General features: G+C 38.5%; 1 protein-coding gene across 1 annotated transcript in view; it reads left to right on the top strand.

Annotated features, from left to right (window-relative positions):
- LOC122787323 (phospholipid-transporting ATPase IC-like) overlaps positions 1-19,010 on the top strand; it is a 446,410-nt gene that overhangs the window by 123,866 nt on the left and 303,534 nt on the right. The window contains exons 11-12 of the mRNA XM_044053968.1: positions 776-969; positions 5,065-5,273. Of these exons, the coding sequence (XP_043909903.1) occupies positions 776-969; positions 5,065-5,273 (403 nt within the window). The remainder of the gene's footprint in view (positions 1-775; positions 970-5,064; positions 5,274-19,010) is intronic.

Below are 19,010 nucleotides of genomic sequence, written 5' to 3'. Positions count from 1 at the left end.
GGCACTGTCTTACTCAAATTGTTATGAAAGTCTTTCATGTGCAATTATCTTTTTTTCCTGCATGTTAAGCAGCTTTGCTACTACATACATATTGTAATGTATTCTTATTACATTTAAATACTTTTTATATACTATTATTGTTAGCACTGTAGCTTTTCTTCCCAGGCCTCCTCTGAAAAAGGACAGCTTGTCCAGTCTGACTTTCCCGGTAAACAAATGTAAAATAAATAAAATATTTTTTTATGTAATGTCTTTGAATTTTTTATTAAATGGAGCTTATCTCCTTTGGCCTCCACTGAAAATCATCTTTTGTGGCCAAGTGGGTCTTTCCTAGTAAATAAATGTCAATCAATCAATCAATCAATCAATCAATCAATCAATCAATCAATCAGTAGGATGCACCATGGGATATTTGTAAAATTTAGAAAGCAGGCCAAGTACAGAGTAAATGGGAAGTCCAGTTAGTAAATATGCTTATTTTTTCAGAACTAAAATTCAAAGGCTGTAAAATCCAAAGAGCCAAAATCAATAGATTAGTCTGCCACTGTTTGTGTACAGGTAGAATTGACTGATATGTTTAGTTTCTAACTTGTCAGCAAGAGAAAGAGAGGGATAAAGAGAGGCAGGAAATAAGCATAAAAGGAAATAACAGGTTGTTAACAATCACATTTTTTTTTTATAAAACACATTATTATTGTTTTATGACAGTTTCCATTTTCTTTTACATTTTGACAAATACATACTCCCCATTTGTTTTACAATTTTGCTTTTACAGATATTCATTATCCTGGTCGTTTTAAGTTTCTTCCTTGCAATTGGAGCTGGTGTCTGGGAAAAGCTGAATGGACAGAAGGCATCTTACATTTTAGACAACAATGCCAAACCCACTGCTGCTTACAGGGCATTTCTTACCTTCTGGGGATATATCACTGTCTTGAACAGTGTAGTTCCTATGGCACTTTATATGACGTAAGTAAAACAGTTCTGGCTTATGACAGCATGAGCGATGTCTTACTTCTTGCAGGCACTTATATTATAGTCATTGGCTCCAGGTCCACAGAGTCATAATGTTTGTAAATGATATGTCTATCAAACCTAGGCTTGATATCTGGGTCTGTAATATAGAAAGGTAGAGTCCTAATAAAGGCAGAGGCCATTAAGGTCAACTAACTGACCTGAGAGGCAACAAAGCCAAGTGGGATCCCTGGAATGTGTGGCCAGTGTTGGCTTGTCCATTCTTGAGAGAGGGTGGTCACCAACCTTACTGCTTGGGCAACCCTGAATGGAAGTAAGGTGGCAACTGCTGTTGAAATTGCTGACTGGATATTGTCTAGGCTTGTCAGATTTGAACAGCAATGTACCATGGTCTGGTGTTCCTCAGCAGGGACCTTTCTGACAACTGTGACAAGGGTTAGGGCAAATACCCCCAATCCAGCTGTGCATGATGAAAGCAGAGGCCCCAGCCTTCACCCAATAGACCTACTTCAGAAGGCAGAATGGAGAAATTAAAGAGTCCTTTGAGGTCCTTGAGGTACTAGATGGCTAAGGATGGATGGAGATACACAAATAGGTATAAAAAATATGCGTGTTGAAAGCTCAGAAAGTACATTACCATGTTATCTAGACTATGTTACTAGTAACCAGTACTGATGATATAATTATAGGGCTTATTTTCCAAAAACTAATGTTCTGATGATATAGGATGTGTCTGCAAATCAATTTTCATTGAATTATGGACAATAAAGCCTATTCAGTTAAATGGCTAGACGTTAACACTTCTATATTTAGAGACAAGTTCCCTACACCCTCTCATATAGGGTGTAACCTTCTGCACCCCTTAAACTAATATCAGCAACTCTGAGATTTCAAAACTTTGTAGAAAGTTACAAAATAGTGTCATTGGTTGCCTAATCCGTTGAACTAGTTTGATTGTTCAGATTTCAGCAAAAAGTGAATCATGGACATAAATGAAAATCTTTCTGAAAATATTCTATTTATTTAATGCCATTATAATTGATCTCTTGGATTGTTTCTGTCTTTACATGGCAGGTCTTTTTACAACAAATCAGAACTATTTGTTCTGCAGTATTCAGAATTACCCACTAACACAGAAAGTAAATGGTTACATCTGACACAAGAACAACATACTTTGCATAACGCAGAGTACACCCTGCTGTTATAGTGGTGTGCTTCAGGTCTGATGTATTTATAAACATCCACCACCAAAAAGGTGCTGTTGCCAGTTTCTTTGTTATGTTATTAATTCTACTTGTCTTTGTTGAGATGCATCTATATATATATATATATATATATATATATATATATATATACACATACATACATACACACACAAACCACACACACACACACACACACACACACACACACACACACACACACACACACACACATATATATATATATATATATATATATATATATATATATATACATACACACACACACACACACACACACACACACACACATATATATATATATATATATATATATATATATATATATATATATACACACACACACACACACACACACACACACACACACACACACATACACATATATATATATATATATATATATATATATATATATATATACACACACACACACACACACACACACACACACACACACACACACACACACACACACACACACACAGATATATATAGTTATATGGTTTATTGGGAGCTGAGCAATCCACGGTGGAGAACAAGCAAGAACTTCTGCCCATTTTGCTCTGCATTCACATTTTTACTATTGACCTCCTATTCTGGTCAAGAAGTTGAATGAAGAGGCATGCTGGAAGTTATTCCTTTTGATTCCAGGGCATTTTCCTTCTTTGTATCCTATCTCCCAGAGATGTCTGTAGGTTTATTTCATGTTAATAAAATTCCAAGTCACCAATCTCAACATCCCCAAAGCAGACCTACCTGCTGAAACATCATTATCTTTGAAATATTTTAACACCACTAGACAATAGCAGCAGTTCTAATACATTTATTTTTGCAGGTTGTGTGGGAAGGGGTAAGGCTACCCCCTACATCCTTGCAACTTAATTATTATAATACCAAGGTCATACCACAATCTGGAGAATGGGGAAGTAGTTGAATGAAGGAATAATTAATTTAGCAGAAAGAAAGTAAATAGGAAAGAAGACACAATGAGTAAACTATTAGTGTCTTTGTATAAGATGGAATGAGGAGTAATTTAGGACCATAGTCACTGGTAACCAGGAAAGTGGAAATATGATATGGCTGTACAGTTAAATAAATGGACTTAGTGAGAGGAATGAATAAATAGACAGACATGGAAAAAAGAGCAAAATGTACACCTTGAAAATGCAACTTTAATGTGGACATGAGAAAATATTTCTTCACAGGGACAATGATGGCTAGATGGAATGAAATGCCTAACTCAGTAGTGCAGAGTAAAACTACTACTGTATTGAAAAGGGGTTAGAACAGGTAAAAAGGTATAAGAATTGCGGAGCTGCAACTACAGGGAGTTAACTGCACAGACAAGGCCTATCAGTTAAACTATAACATTGCCATCTGTCAGCAAGTCAAATGTATGTATGGACTTAGAAAAGCATATACATCTTCTTCTGTGTAATGAAATGTAGGGTGCCTATTTCCACCTCAGTTGCCTTAAAGGAGCACATACCTCATGGCAGTGGGGAGTAAGTTTAAGAGAATCAGCAGGGCATGAAGTACTGTCACATAACAGTATGCAAGGACAGCCGTGTCTCATACCCTCTAAACATATTTGCTAACAGGACATTAACATCCATGGTACTGATGTCCAAGAGTTAAGACTGAATGGCAATGTACTCAGCTAGAGGAAGGAAACCACTGCTTCACACAAAAATACAACTGTTTATATCCATTCCTCTGCCTCAGATAGATCTCTGTGCCTTTGTTCCTATTGGTAAATGCGGTCTGAATTAGTTTGCATGTCACTAAATAAACTGCAACTTAGAAAAATGGAACGAAAGGTAGAAAGAATAACAAGAAAGGTGATCTTACTGAAGCATTATATAATGTTATTTTGTTCATTGGTAGTTTGTGAATGCCACACATAAACAAGTAAATGTTCTCATATAGTTTTACCTAGTTAAAAACACACTTAAGGACACTGGATAGCACAGTATGCAGTTGTGAGTGAAAAATGCACAGCTTGCATAAAGTCAGGCAACATATTTTATCCATTTAATTTAGTAGATACTCATAAAAATGGGTACTTCTTTTTCCACATTGCTTTGAAATTAATGTAATGCTCTAGAATTTGGACTGCTTGAACACTGAAAGTATGAGGTTTTCAAAAACTTCATGTAAATAGCAATTTATATATTTTATATTCTTGTTCTGAAATTGTCAGTTTGCTGTATTCAGCATTCTTCACTAGAGCCGGATTCAATAAAGCCTACACTAAATGTAAGTGTACATGATATGTATTCTGTAAAGTTCCTATCACATTTTTTGTGCTTTCTAGTCACTCAGAAAGATTACAGTAAGTGTACATGCAGTCTACACTTTGTGGTAACCTGTACAAATCCCTGTCAATATTTAAAGCTGTAAGAATATCAGTAGGAAAAATTAAAATTAGGGAAGAAGGTATGACTTATGTATATGTTGTCTGTTCACTCAGAACAGTGTACAGTTAGTGTAGGCTTTATTGAATCTGGCCCGTAAAGTTAATTTAATTTAATTTTTGTTATATATATAAAGATGCACAAAAATGTTAATGCAGTTGTGCTAATGATCAGAAATTGTGTTTTTATCATTTTCCTTTATGTTATGAAATGTCAGCTTTTGAAATAGAATGTCATTCTTTAATAATTGTGAACTATTGTCCTTGCTCATGAGTTGATACCAGTTTACTACACTGTACTTTATTTACTGACTTGCTCTCTACGTCTCTATTTATCTATTTTTTCCTTTTTTTCTGTTTGTTTCTTCTCAGCCATTCCTTACTAAGAATTTTGTGCATATAGAATCATTACTTCACAAAAGTACCACCTCTGTTTTATGTTAACAGGCTTGAATTCATCCATTTAGTCCACAGTTTCTTCATAGACTGGGATCTTGAAATGTATTATAAACAGACGGACACACCAGCAGCTGCGAGAAGCACCAACCTGAATGAGCAGCTTGGGCAAATCGAGTACATTTTTTCAGACAAGACAGGCACTTTAACTCAAAACATTATGACCTTCAAAAAGTGTTGCATCAATGGACAGATATACGGTATGTTTAAGGAACTCTGATAGCATTAGTAGACATTTTTTAAAGTTATTTTATGAATACTGTCAAACCTGATCTGTAAGCTACGTTTTGGGCCATCATGTAGACTTAAGGATCTGTGAGTAAAAGAAAAACTAGTTCTCCCAAAATCAGGTGCGTGACAGAGATTGGGAGTTGGTGGTAACTATGTTTTTTGCATTGGAGATGTGCAAGAAATAGGTGGGGGATGAATGATCACAGACAGAATTATTTACAATGTAAATACTGCCTAACTTAGCTTTCTACACCTACACTGTCCCAGATCTCACCTAACCCAAAGACTAGAATATCATATTTATGCATACTGTTTTTTTTTCCTACAACCAAGAAATGTCAGTAAAGAATATTTTTCCATCTCCTTTTGGAATATTTCTGTAAAGAGGATTAGATGACAGTCTCCTCAGTTGGGCACCTTTTGGTGATTCATTATATTCCATTTCTGACTGACTCGTGCATTGGGATAATTACTTTATTGTGAATGTTTTTTGAAACTGTTCAGTTTACCGTAGTTACTTGGCAGCTACAATTCTGGAGCCCCCAACTTTCTCCTATGGCATTCTTGTTAGCTGCCATTACTTGAATAAGACGGGATGAAAATGACCATGTTGCTACTAATCTAATGCCTGGTGGCCTTTTCCTTGTAATGGCTCATCTCTTTTTCTGGTAGTTGTATTGCCCTTATTACAGCTTTATTAAACTCTACAGCAGAGAGAAATAGTGAGGGAAACACTAAGACACTAGTAGCAGCAAATCACTGTGAATCTATAAAAAAAGGACCTCCACCCAATATTCATTATGGATGACAACAAGAAACTTATTTTTGAAGAACTCCCACTACTGTGTTTTAAACAACCTATATAAACTAGTTGTAATTATTAAGGTGAGATCAGTACACATCACAGTAACCAAAGATACAAAACATGAGAGATGATTTGTACCCCTACTCAAATCTTTCGTTGGTTACCTCAAAAAACTAAGAAATATCACTCAACAGTGTACTTATCTGATTCAAAATGGCACAGCCAATTCTGACCCTAAAAACATAGCCAATATACTATCAGTGCCAAATTCTCCCCAGTAACAGTTATCAAAACTCTACAAATCCCTGTAGCTATCATCCCCCTCAAGAACATAAAAGAAAACATCCTAACTGTGCTCTAAAACCAAAAATACCATCCCCATGGGGTCAGATAATTTTCCTGGATGCCTACTAAAAAGCATCAAGCATACCATAGTTTAGCTTCCCTAAACTTGTTTACCTAAGCTTAGCCACAGAACACAAGGAAAATGGCTGTTATGATGCCCATCTACAAGGATGGCCCCTACCACAAATTCTGACAAGCGTAGATCCTTTAGCCTAAGTGGTGTAATCTGCAAAGCTATGGAATGTATCATATCTGATTCCATAAAAGATGACAACAGAAAGCTCATCCAGCCTGACTTCTAGCTAAAAATAGCGAAGCTGCAGAACACTGAATTCTTTCCTAGGGAAAGAATTCGGTTGGCTGATTCTGTGGCTTCGCTATTTTCAGCTCTGTGGTGGAAATTTATGGGTCGGGTTCAGGTAAGTGTGCGATTGTGTGCTTGTTAGGATTAGGGCACAGGTTAGGTGAATTAGGGTTAGGGCATGGGTTAGGTGAATTAGGTTTAGGGATGGGTTAAGTGAGTTAGGGTTAGGGCGCGGGTTAGGTGAGTGTGCGATAGTGACGGACTTTAGGGTTAAGGTTTGGGTTAAGGTAAGTGGATAGACAGTAGTGCATGTATAGTCTAGTGTAGGGTTAGTTGCAGGATTATAAGTGTTATGTGTGCGTATTGATGTTTTTTAGGTGTGCTTGTGTTGTGTGTATGTGTTTTGGAATAGCGAATTTTTTCCCAAGGAAAACATTTGCTGTTCTGAATGTTCGATATTATGTGGTTTAGATATTTTAGGTTTGATGAAATAGCATTCATTATTTTCATCTTTCGATAATATGATATAAATGCACAAAGTATACTGTCTCCTTTGATAAGGATCAATCCAGACGCAGCAGGCAACTTGAAAGGCCCCCAAAGGTTCCAAATAAAGTCAAGATTACTGGTCTAAAGACTATGGGCTACCAAGAGAGACTTAAAGTCTGTTCTCTATACTCAGTGTCTTACAGACACTTGAAAGGCCCCAAAGGTTCCAAATAAAGTCTAGATTACTGGTCTAAAGACTATGGGCTACCGAGACAGACTTAAAGTCTGTTCTCTATACTCAGTGTCTTACAGACTCTTAAATGGAGATCTGTCTGGCTTTCCATGCCATTAGTGATCAAGTTCCCCATGACCGCTTGCATGTCTGCAAGACCAACAGGCAGGGGTAGCTTGTGGTACTGACTGCTGGGCTGCACCCCCACCCCCAGCTAAAAACAAAACATAAAAAGTGTAATAAATGAATTCAAAATGTCAACTATTATTTTTTAAATAGTTGACTTTCTTCTTCAGTTTTGTTGTGGCTCCTTGGAACTCCACTTACACTTGGAGGTCTGAAGAAGTCAGAAAAAAAATTAAAAAAGAAAAAGAAAAAAAATCCAAAATCAGCTTAATCCAGTTAGGCTTACCTGAGCATTATCGGACTTGATTGGAACCAATCAGCACCATCAGAAGTATCGTCTTCATCGGACTACAGCATGAAGCAGCAAGAAACCCTTCTTACTGGCTCAGACTACCTCAGGTGCCTCTTCCTACTTCATTTTGCTGCTTGTGCTTAGGAGTCCAACTGCATTTAGTTTGTTGCATTTATTACTGCTTGTCGGTAGCCTTGTTAAATTGATGACAGTATCCTACTGAATTGCTGCTTTATTTGAGCTGTCTTTTACTGTTGTGATCGTGAGCTACTGATTAACTAACTATATTTCATTGCTATCTACTGGAATTCAATACTGTTAACTGCATTTTACTGAATTTTGTCACTGTTTAACTGTATTTTTTCATACTGTGAGATCTGTTCTTTTGACTGTAAGTGGTTAATCTGTGCTTCTTTGTGATATTTTTACTGTGTTCTTAACCTCAGATTGAGTAGCACAGTCTAGATACAGGTTTGCTGCATCCAGAGCTTCAGCTGCATGGTTTTTAACCCCTTTTGAGGTATTCCAGCTACAAATTTTCCCTAAGTAGCACTTATGTGATCACCTAGTAGTACTACTCTTAGACTTCCACCCTTTAGACTCTTAGCTCTCTCTGGCCTCTCTCCCTCAGTTTCTGACAAATATGGATGGACAATTTTCTATGCTTTCTCCTGCCAGTCTGGTTGATATGGGCATCCTGAGACAGTGTAGCAAGTGCTTCATGTACACAGACAACCCTCTACTACTACCACCAAGGAACACAAGCACCTACTGTCATTGCTCTCTCCCTCACAAGCCAGTATATCTGGCACTGATAATGTTGTCAACATGAACACCACACCTCAAACACCACCCACACCTACACTGCACACCCCCACATATGCAGAGGTCCTCAACAAAAACATACCCAAACAAAAGAGACCTCCAAGGCAAAAACACACTCAAACTCCACAGCCCACCACACCACACGTAGTCCACGCATCTGTGTCTCACGGCCGCTAAGGCCTAAACATAAACCCAACATATTAGCCATAGGAGACTCCATTGTGAGATGCACAGATGTGCCCCTCACCATGCTGGATAAGGAGAAAGTCACACTTAGTTGTTTGTCGGGAGCCAAAATCCACTATATCACCTGTGCGCTCAACTTGCTCTCTCTCAGTAGGTACTGTTATGACTCTGTCATAGTCCATGTTGGTGTGAATGACTTGAGATGTACCTCCCTGGACTATATGAAGAGGGACACTCGAGCTCACTGAATATGTGTCCCAGGCAGGTATGTTCCTAGCCTTAAGCAGCATTCTACCGTCACTCAGAATTATGCTTCAATACAAACAGAAAATGATTGACTTTAACAACTGGCTTAGTTTCTGGTGTTATTCCAAAGGGATCAAGTACCTGACAGCCTGGGATAACATAATTGACAAACCACGATGCTTTACCAGAGGTGGCCTGCATCTGTCCCCCTTGGGCTTCAGGCTCCTGGCAAAGGCTCTTGCTTCCCCCATAGTGCCTTTTTTAGGCAATACTATGAGGTCAAAACTACCAACATGAAAATTTCATCAAAACGTAAATTAAAGGAAATGCTGCTAAATGTTAGGAGTCTAAACATGAAACTGCACTCATTGCAAGCATTCTTAACCCTGAAAGATGCTGACATTTCTGCAGTCACAGAAACCTGGTTCAAAGCTGCGGAGAGCACCCCAGCCATACCAGGTTACACATCCTATTATACATTTAGACCCCAAACCATGGGCAGCAAAGCAAAAGGAGGTGGAGTTGCAATATATATAAAAGACATACACACCTCCAGGTTGGTCAAACAATATGATGCACAGAAAACACTCCCAGTGCAGTTAACAATTGACAAGACCCCTATTCAAATCATAGCTAGCTATAGGCCCCCAGCTTTGACTCAGGATGCCCACTCCACCTATCTGGACCTCTTTGACTCTATCAAGATTCAACCCTTTACCCTGATCCAGGGTGACTTTAACTATCCAACCATAGATTGGAAAAAATACTCATGCCAAAACACAATTGCCCAGAGATTTCTTGATTTTTTCAATGCAAATGCCTTTGGACCAGTTGGTCGACATCCTCACAAGAGGTGAAAATATTTTGGACTTGGTATTAACCAACATGAGTAACCTCTGAAACATCCCTACAGTGTCATCATCCCTGGTAAGATCCAACCACAAAGTGGTCACTTTTGAAGTCACCATCTCCCCCCAACCCCCCCCCCCCCAGTTAGGGTAAAAAAAAAAAAAAAAACTTCTCCAAAGCTGATTACAACCTCCTGAGGGAAGGTGTAAACAGCTTCACAGCCCCCTTCCCCTCCACAGGAACTGCCACATATGTCCAAACCCACACCAAAGTACTATACGAGCATTTATATAGTTGCATGGAATCCAGAATACCTGACAGAACAAAATAATCCTTCTCAAGGAAGAGTAACCCTGTCTAGTGGACATCTGCAATAAATAAACTCTATAATAAAAGGAAAAAAATTGTTGTCCAGAGCCGAGATGGAGCAGGTGCCTAACTGGAAGCAATCTCTCCTTAGCCTGAACAAGCAAATAAGAGCACTAGTGAAATCCTCCAAAGCAAACTTTGAGTCCAAACTGGCCACATCTACTAAAGACAATCATAAGGCCTTTTTCACATATGTCCGAAATCTCAAGGGAAGCACACAGATCGTCTCAGAACTGGTGGTCATGGACACCGCATACACAAATGCTGTAGATATAGCCAACCTGCTGGCAGGCAGGTTCAGTGAAAACTTTACCCCTCTGTCCCACCCATCAGTAAAACAGGACATCTCCAGTACTGGCCTCCCTTCCCATCATCACTGCCCACTCAAAGGCAAAAAACACAGACTCCACGGGACCCAATAACATCCCAGGCTACATCCTACATGAACTCCGGCAGGAACTTGCAGCACCATTAGGCACCCTATTCAACCAAAGCCTGAGTACTGGCTTCATCCCAGCCAAGTGAAGGACAGCCACTGTCATCCCTTTGCACAAAGATGGAGCGTCCACCAATGTGGGAAATTATAGACCCATCAGCCTAACAAGCCTAGTCTGCAAGGGCGTGGAGCAGATTATCATGGACCTCGTTAACAAGGACACTGGCAACCTCCAGTCACTTGATCCCACACAGCTTGGTTTCATCAAGGGGAGGTCATGCCTGTTAAATTCGGTTGACTTCTTTGAAACAGTCACCAAGGCCATGGACGATGGGAAGGTGGTGCACACTGCCTACATTGACCTGGCCAAAGCCTACGATACTATTCCCCACTGAGGTGTAATAGATAAACTCTCTCAACTAGGCATCAATCCATATGTTACCGGATGGGTAGCAAACTGGTTCACTAATAAAACCCACCTAGTCAAAATAGGGGAAGTCACCTCAAGCAGTAGACCTGTAATGAGTGGTGTACCCCAGGGATCGGTCTTGGGGCCTCTGTTGTTTGGGATATACCTTTCTGAGGTGCAGGCCAAAACCAGTGGAATATGGCTGACCAAGTCTGCAGATGACTGCAAGCTGGATGTTGTCATTAATTCCCCTAGTGATGTGGACATCCTCCATGAGGGTCTCAAACAAGCAAATGACTAGTGCCAGAAACATGGCCTCAAACTGAATGCCAAAAAATGCATCATCATTTCCCTTGGGGACAGTGATGTTCCCACAAATTATCACAGTGATAATAAGGTCCTAAGCATGCAATCAGTCGTGAGAGACTTGGGCACCCAGCTTGATAGCAAACTGACTTTTGACCACCATGTTGCCTCCGATGTATGGAAAGCTTTCTACATGGCCCACCTCATTAGTAAGGGTATCTCATCCAGGGACAAGGTGGTCATAACATCCCTGTATTCTTCCCTTATAAGACTGATTATTGAATACAATGCCCCTTTCGGCATATACCTCACAAAGCACATACAGCAGCTGGAGAAACCAAAGAGGTTCCTCACCCGGAGAATCCAGGGCCTCAAACATCTACCCTAAACAGATAAGCTAAAAGCCCTGTCCCTCTACTTAGTCTCCTACAGACTCCTCAGAGGTGAACTCTGTCTGGCACACAAAGCAATCTCAGACCCCGCCCTGATGGGAATGCTGCATATCCGCAAATCAAGCTCCACTCAAGTAATCCGCACGTGTGACCTCAACCTGGTCTGTGACATCAATAGGACTTGTTGGCAGGACAGATTTGTGTCCCAGAGACCCTCCCTTTTTGTGGAATAGAGTCCCTCTCCACGTCAATCAGAGTACCTCATTAACCCTTTTTAAGCATAACCTGGTTAATTGGATGGTGAACAGAAAATATACCCCCGAGATTCCACCTGTGTCCCTGCTGGACAGTGGCATAGACCCCTGACTTGTTGGAACATGGGCTAAATTCTTGGCAAGGCTTGTAAGGGCCTCAGGGCTAATAGCTTAGTAACTTCCTATGATCCTATGAAGGAATTGATTAATGTGGGCAGGAGGCACAAGCTGGTTGAGGACAGGAATACATTTAATTGATTAATTTTCTTTAAAATATCTATATTATTTTTTCAGGCACTATGCCTGCTACTGTCAGCATGTAGGAAGATTAGGTAAGTACTTGAAGTGCGCGTGTGTGTGTGTGTGTGTGTGTGTGTGTGTGTGTGTGTGTGTGTGTGTGTGTATGTGTGTGAATGAATGTATGAATGGGGTGATATAGAAGCTCTGACCTGTCCCCTATACCAAATTGCATCTCATTGTAGTATGCCTTTTTTCCTAGAATGTCCAGATTTTTGCCTATTTTTAGTCTGTTCCTCAAAAATTTGTCATTTTCCATTAAATCACTGGTGATTGAAATCACTAAATAATGACATGCATTTGAGTTTCAGACTTTATATCCTTCAGGTAATGCATGCTAATGCTAAACTGCTATGCTGGTTTTGCGTCTTTGTTTCTTCGTTATTGTTGGCTTTGGCCAGAATTCTTGAGCAAAGAAGATGAGAGGTTTGTGTGTGTTGTGGTGGTGGTGGGGGCATCATAGAAGGTCTTAAATGTATCTGTTTTTTGCCTAATATTTTTGTTTGTATTTTTGTAATATATGTGTTGTTCTGACAAATTGGTGAGGATTGCAGTTACTAAATAATGGCAGACATTGGAGTTTAATTTCAGACTTAATAGCCTTCAGAAAAAGCATGCAACTACAAAGCAAGCTTGTTATTCTAACAACTTTCTAAGTATATGAAGGCAATATCTGCCTCTGGCTATGGTCCTTGGTCCTTCATTATTTTTTAGATTTCTCTGTGATTCTTTTGAGATGTATTTGGTAGCACTGGGTGAAAAGATACAGAAGTGACTTAGGAAGATAAATTCTTGCGTTAGTTATATATTCATTCATTCTTTTTATCACAATCAAACATTTTGAGGCTTACAGTCAAAGTAATACAAGTGGCTGTAACTGATGGTCACATTTGTGTGTGTGTGTGTGTGTGTGTGTGTGTGTGTGTGTGTGTGTGTGTGTGTGTGTGTGTATATATATATATATATATATATATATATATATATATATATATATATATAAATATATATATATATATACAGTTGGGGGTTGTAGATTTTGCCAGCTGTCCATGATTTGGCAGAACATTTCTAATTTTTTATCTAATATTTTAGTCTGTTTCTCATAGAGTTTGCGTTTATTTTCTGGCAACCAATAAGGACTACACTCTTTAAATAGTGATGACAGACATTTGAGTTTTAAATTTAATAGCCTTCTAAAAACCATGCTAATACAGAGCCTGTTTGTTACTTTAATACGTTTCTAAGTATATAAAGGCAGTAGCTGCCCCTCATCCTGGTCATTTGACCATTATTATTATTTTTTTTAGATTTCTCCTTGATGCTGGAGCTAAGAGGATGAGAAGTATGTATGTGTGGGAAGGACGTTGCTTGCAGTGGGTGACTTACTTTATTCTGACAGCAGTGAGCTGAGAAGATAATTACCCATGTGGCAGTTATTTATGCATTTACGCAATCATTTGATTGCAATCAAACATCTAAAATCTCAGTCATATAAGTAGCTATAAACGATGTGGGTGTGTGGGGGTCCATCCATCCATCCTTCCATCTATCCATCCATCCATCCTCAACCCCCTTCCCCATTTTGCACATGGGGTCGGGGTGTCACTTCAGCAGCGACAATCATCTCAAGCCAAAGTTTTACAGCACTGGGTGGCTAGCACTGCTGCAGTAGTTCATTCGTACATTTACTCCCGCAAACACTCTCACCTATGGCCAATTTTGGGTGTCCAACATCTATAATCTCACTCATACAAGTGACTCTAAATGATGTGTGTGTGTTTGTGTGTGTCGCAATTACTGTAGACAGTTATTATTCTTTTATTTTATTACATTCTGATATCTGAGATGTATACAGTCAATGACATTGGCTTTAATTGCTGGGTACAGGGGCTGTCTGTGGATGAAAGTGAATGATGCTGTCATTTGTTCAGTTTAAGCAGTCGTTATTCTGGCTTTGTATTGGTAGTGGGCATTTTTTAAGCTGGCCAGATACTATACTGGGTCTATGACACAAATATCTGAGGTGCACAGTCAATAAAGTGGCTGTAAATGATGAGTTTGGGAATTATCTGTGATGTAAATACTGTATGTGGGTGAGCAGTGAAGGGGTTGCAGTAGATGTAAACGGAGCAAACTGGCCATAATTCTTTTCACTTTCCATCACATTCGGGCATCAGTTCTACTTAATAAGTATCTGTCAGGATACATATAAGGTAACTATTTTTTTTTTTTTTTTTTTTACACAGAAGGTAACTATTTTTTTTTTTTTTTTTTTTAGGGGTAAGAAGTCGGGTACTTTTCCCAGATAAGATGTGTATATCCTAGCAAGAAATTTGTTCTTGCATTTTTCTGGGGAACTACTGTTTTGTTGGCTTTGAACATTAAGCTTTGAATACAGCTTTTTCCTTGAAAAAATGAAGACCGAATCTTTTCCCTTACTTGTGATTGCTTTGGTCAGGCCGCCATAAGGACAAAAAGTTGTAAAAGAAAAAAAAATGTTACATTTTTTTTAGGTTGAACAATTTTTATTTATTAGAATTTCTAGCAGCTCATAATACCGCTGCAGTCTCCTACCATGAAGCAGGCTATTTAGAAAATGCATAAAAAATGGAGTGGGCTTAACATTAGTATAACAGTTCAATAATCCCAGTCTCCGGAAACTCTGGAAATTCCTCTGATCCATATTAAGTCATTAAGGGAAGTTATGTATGATAACTCCAGTAAATATACTAACTCCCAGAGGCAGCAATATGTCTGACAAAATGTAAAACTGAAAAAGCAAACAAATTGGCCTATGTGACGTAAGCGTAAAATGTCTCACAGGACAACTCTGTACATATTTGTGATGTCACCTAATGTATTGATTCAGCAAGGTAAAGGGAGTGAAACAAAACTGCCTTTAAAAAGTCTCCAGGGTAGAATTGTCTTTACAGCATCAGTTAATATATAATTACGGTGCATCCAAACAGAGACTGAGGAAATTGTATCTAATGATACAAGGCTGAAGTTTGCTAAATTTAGATTTTCCTTTGGGGTTTAGTAGATGCTAGTTTGACCAAGAAATCTCAACAAGGTAACAGATTCCTGTTTGTTGTTTCCAGTTTATCAGGTGGTGATGTGTCCAAGAAGTTACATAATTTATTTTCGGACCAAATACTCACTGAGAGACTTTATGAAATACACGGAATATGTCAGTTTTGTACTTTTGGGCAAATGCAGCAACATCATTAGGAAATAAAAGTCTCACCTGCTCTGCTCAGCAAAAATACATAACAAGGAAAAATGCAATAATCGGTTTCCATGCTGTAACCTTTGTTTTAGAAAACAAAACCTTGCTGATCTACTCCATGGAGCAGTCTACATAATGTTTCTATACAAAATTTGCATAGTTTCTACTGACAAACTTTTGTACTGAGCCTCGTCCTTCACGTAATTTGCATGACTAGCAGAGACAGAAGCAGAGAATGAGAGACAGAATAAAAAAACAGTCCTTTTATTTGTTTTGTATCCTTTTACCTTGACAAAGTTGCAATACAGTGTCATTCTACTGTTTTTGAACAATTTATTTCAAAAACTGCTGTCTTCTATGGAAGCAATCTGTTTTCTCAGATACCATTGCAATTATCAAGTCATACAATAAAATCCTGGTAAAATAAGATTCTAACCCTGTCTGCTTTACCTAAGTGCTACATATAGTGCAGGGCAAGTAGCCCTCCCCTTCCCTTTTTACACATTAGATCTCACACAATTTTTTAAAATGACTTCTTTGTTTTTGCCTATAGCACCCATTCTTAAAATGAGTTTTTCTAGTCCAACACATTCTAAGTGAAGAAGTGACCTCTAACATTTAGGATAAAATGTACACTTAAAATGGTCGAAACATTCCTTTACTACCTACTCTGCCCTTTCTTTCCAGTCTAAAACTGTCAGAAGTTAGTGAAACTGTCCTGTATAACAAAATCATATTCCTCTATCTCTCCTCTTATCCAGTGAAAAAGATGTTCCAGTTTCTAAAGCCTGTCTTCATGCAATATATTATACATTTCCCTTACTGTTCTGGTTGTGTTCATTTGTATCAGATTCTGTCTCTAATTATTAGCAAAAGTCTGATGCATTTCTCCATGTCCTGTATAACTTTAAGGAAAAAAAAACAGCCCTTGGGCCAATCCCTGTGGACCATTGCTTGTCACTTCTTTCTTGCTAAGAACTTCCCTGTTACTATCACCCATTGTAACCTGTCATCCTTTCACTAATCCATCCAACTGTAATGTTTTCTGCCTTCTTGACCCCCCCCCTCCAATTTTTGCAGGCCACCTGCAGTGGACACTAAATCAACAACATCAATGAAATCTGGATGGAGCTGTTCCCCAGGTTTGCCATTGCTCACCTGTCTTGTAACTGAGGTATAGAACTGGACGATTAGGTGAGCTAGAGAGTATCTGACTTCTGTGAATCCATGTTGAGTAGCCAGGTGTCTCTTAGGAATCATATAACCCTTGACCTCGAGACACACTCCATCATTCCTCCCACAGCAAAGCTTACTGGTGTAATTACAGGCCAGCTTTGTCTGCCACTTTGAAGATGGATGCTAGCACACCTGTCTTCCAATCTTCTTTAACAAACTTGTTAAAGAGCTGTGACAGAGTGTTTAGCCTCTGTTCCTGTTGCCTCTTGAGTATTCCAGGTGGGCTGTCATTGGACCCATGTGCCTAATTTTACCTTAGAGCCATTAGCACATTTTTCATTATCCCAGCTGTAATCATCGTGTACATCCACTCACATCCTTCGACTGTCCTGCCAGACTGGTAACGTGCTACTGCCCATCTTCATAGTCTAGAACCATTAATACAATATTTTGTCTTTATTGTAGCTTTTTTGAATTTTTGTCTTTCCCCAGCCAGATCACCTATTTCCTACCCATATTCAGTCTTTCTCATACATACTTAAAGAGGATTCTTTCCCTTTACTATTTTTTTAAATTTTATCATTTATTAACCAGGACAGAGGACTGTTCCATGAACCCTTTCAGCCATCACCACACAGGCAAAGGTAAATACAATATTTGAATATCTATATTGACAATTTAGTGTTGCCAATTAATTTAACCTCCATGATTTTAGGTTGTGAGAGAAGATCAATGCAGACACAGAAAGAATAAGTAAAACTCTACACAGACAATGACTGAAGGTTAGGCTTGAACCCCAGAACACTCCACCTGTGAGGTAGAGATCTTATGAATGACCCACCATCCTGCCTTCCTGTATTTCTCTAGGTAATATTTTCTCCATTTTACCCATTTCACCCTTAGCCTTTCTAAAAAAATGTTGTTTTTTTATGACCACCAAAAATATTCCAAGTCAGAAAGAGAAACACATAAAACATGATACATGAGATCAAGAACAAATAATGGAAACAGTTCAGAGTGATAAAGATAAGTATTATTTCACATAAAAAATGGTAGATAATTGGAACAGCCTACTTTAAAAAGTAGTAGAGTCAGAAAAAAAGGAATTCAGAAATGCATTTTGCATGCATAAGACAATCTGAGATGATACAAAAAAAATAGTGGCTCAGTAGGATCTCCTGGTATATCCTAGGAAGGAAAATAAACACTTGTCTTCTGAAAGAATTTATGTTTATCTCTGTTTCTATTACACCACTATACAGCTTTTGTTAAAGGGTTTCCATTCCTTAAGAGCTACCTACTTGATTAAAAAGCATTATACATTTCTATTTCTATTATATTATTCTATTATAAAGAAGTTTTGTTTATCAGTGTGAGCCAGGGATAGAAAATATAGAGACATAATTTCTTGGTTTGCCCCATAAAAATCATTGGTTTCACAATTTGCAAATCTGTCCTGCTATTTGTAACTGAATGGCTAAATTACAATATGTTTAAAAAGAAAAGAAAAACACAAGCCAAAGCATCTTTGTAAATGTTTATAAATGAATATGTATGAAAGCTTCATGGCAGATCACTGATGGTACTGCTACTAACAGCTCACCCAATGACCAATCACAGAACCAAAGTGAAATGGTCAAATGTTGCACTGAGTTAAAAAAAAAAAAAAAACAGAAAGAAAACTTGTGTTGAGTTCTAGCTGTTTTGCATCAGGGCAAGCCCCCCTACATACCTTTGTATGGCAGACAACTCCAATGATGTCACTTACCCTCTGTGTTATGAGGTTGCTTGTATTCCTAAAAAAGTGATCCTTTATCATTCAGGATGTGCAGCCTCAGAATTGATGTAACTTATATAGGTACAGAAGTTAACATTTTGATGCAGGCCAGTATCTACATTTGTTGACAAACAGAATTTTGGCAAGTGTCAACAAAAATATTATTCTGTCATATATGCATGTGTGTGTTTGTGTGTAAGGGTATGTGTATGTATGTATCTGTATATGAGTGCATGTATATACATATATATTGTACACACACACACAGACACACACACACAGACACACACACACACACACACACACACACACACACACACACACACACACACACACACACACACACACACACACACACACAC

This window comes from Protopterus annectens, chromosome 13.part0, assembly GCF_019279795.1.
Source record: "Protopterus annectens isolate FY-2018-M chromosome 13.part0, PAN1.0, whole genome shotgun sequence".
Lineage (NCBI taxonomy): Eukaryota > Metazoa > Chordata > Ceratodontiformes > Protopteridae > Protopterus > Protopterus annectens.
This window is presented reverse-complemented; position numbering and strand designations above follow the sequence as displayed.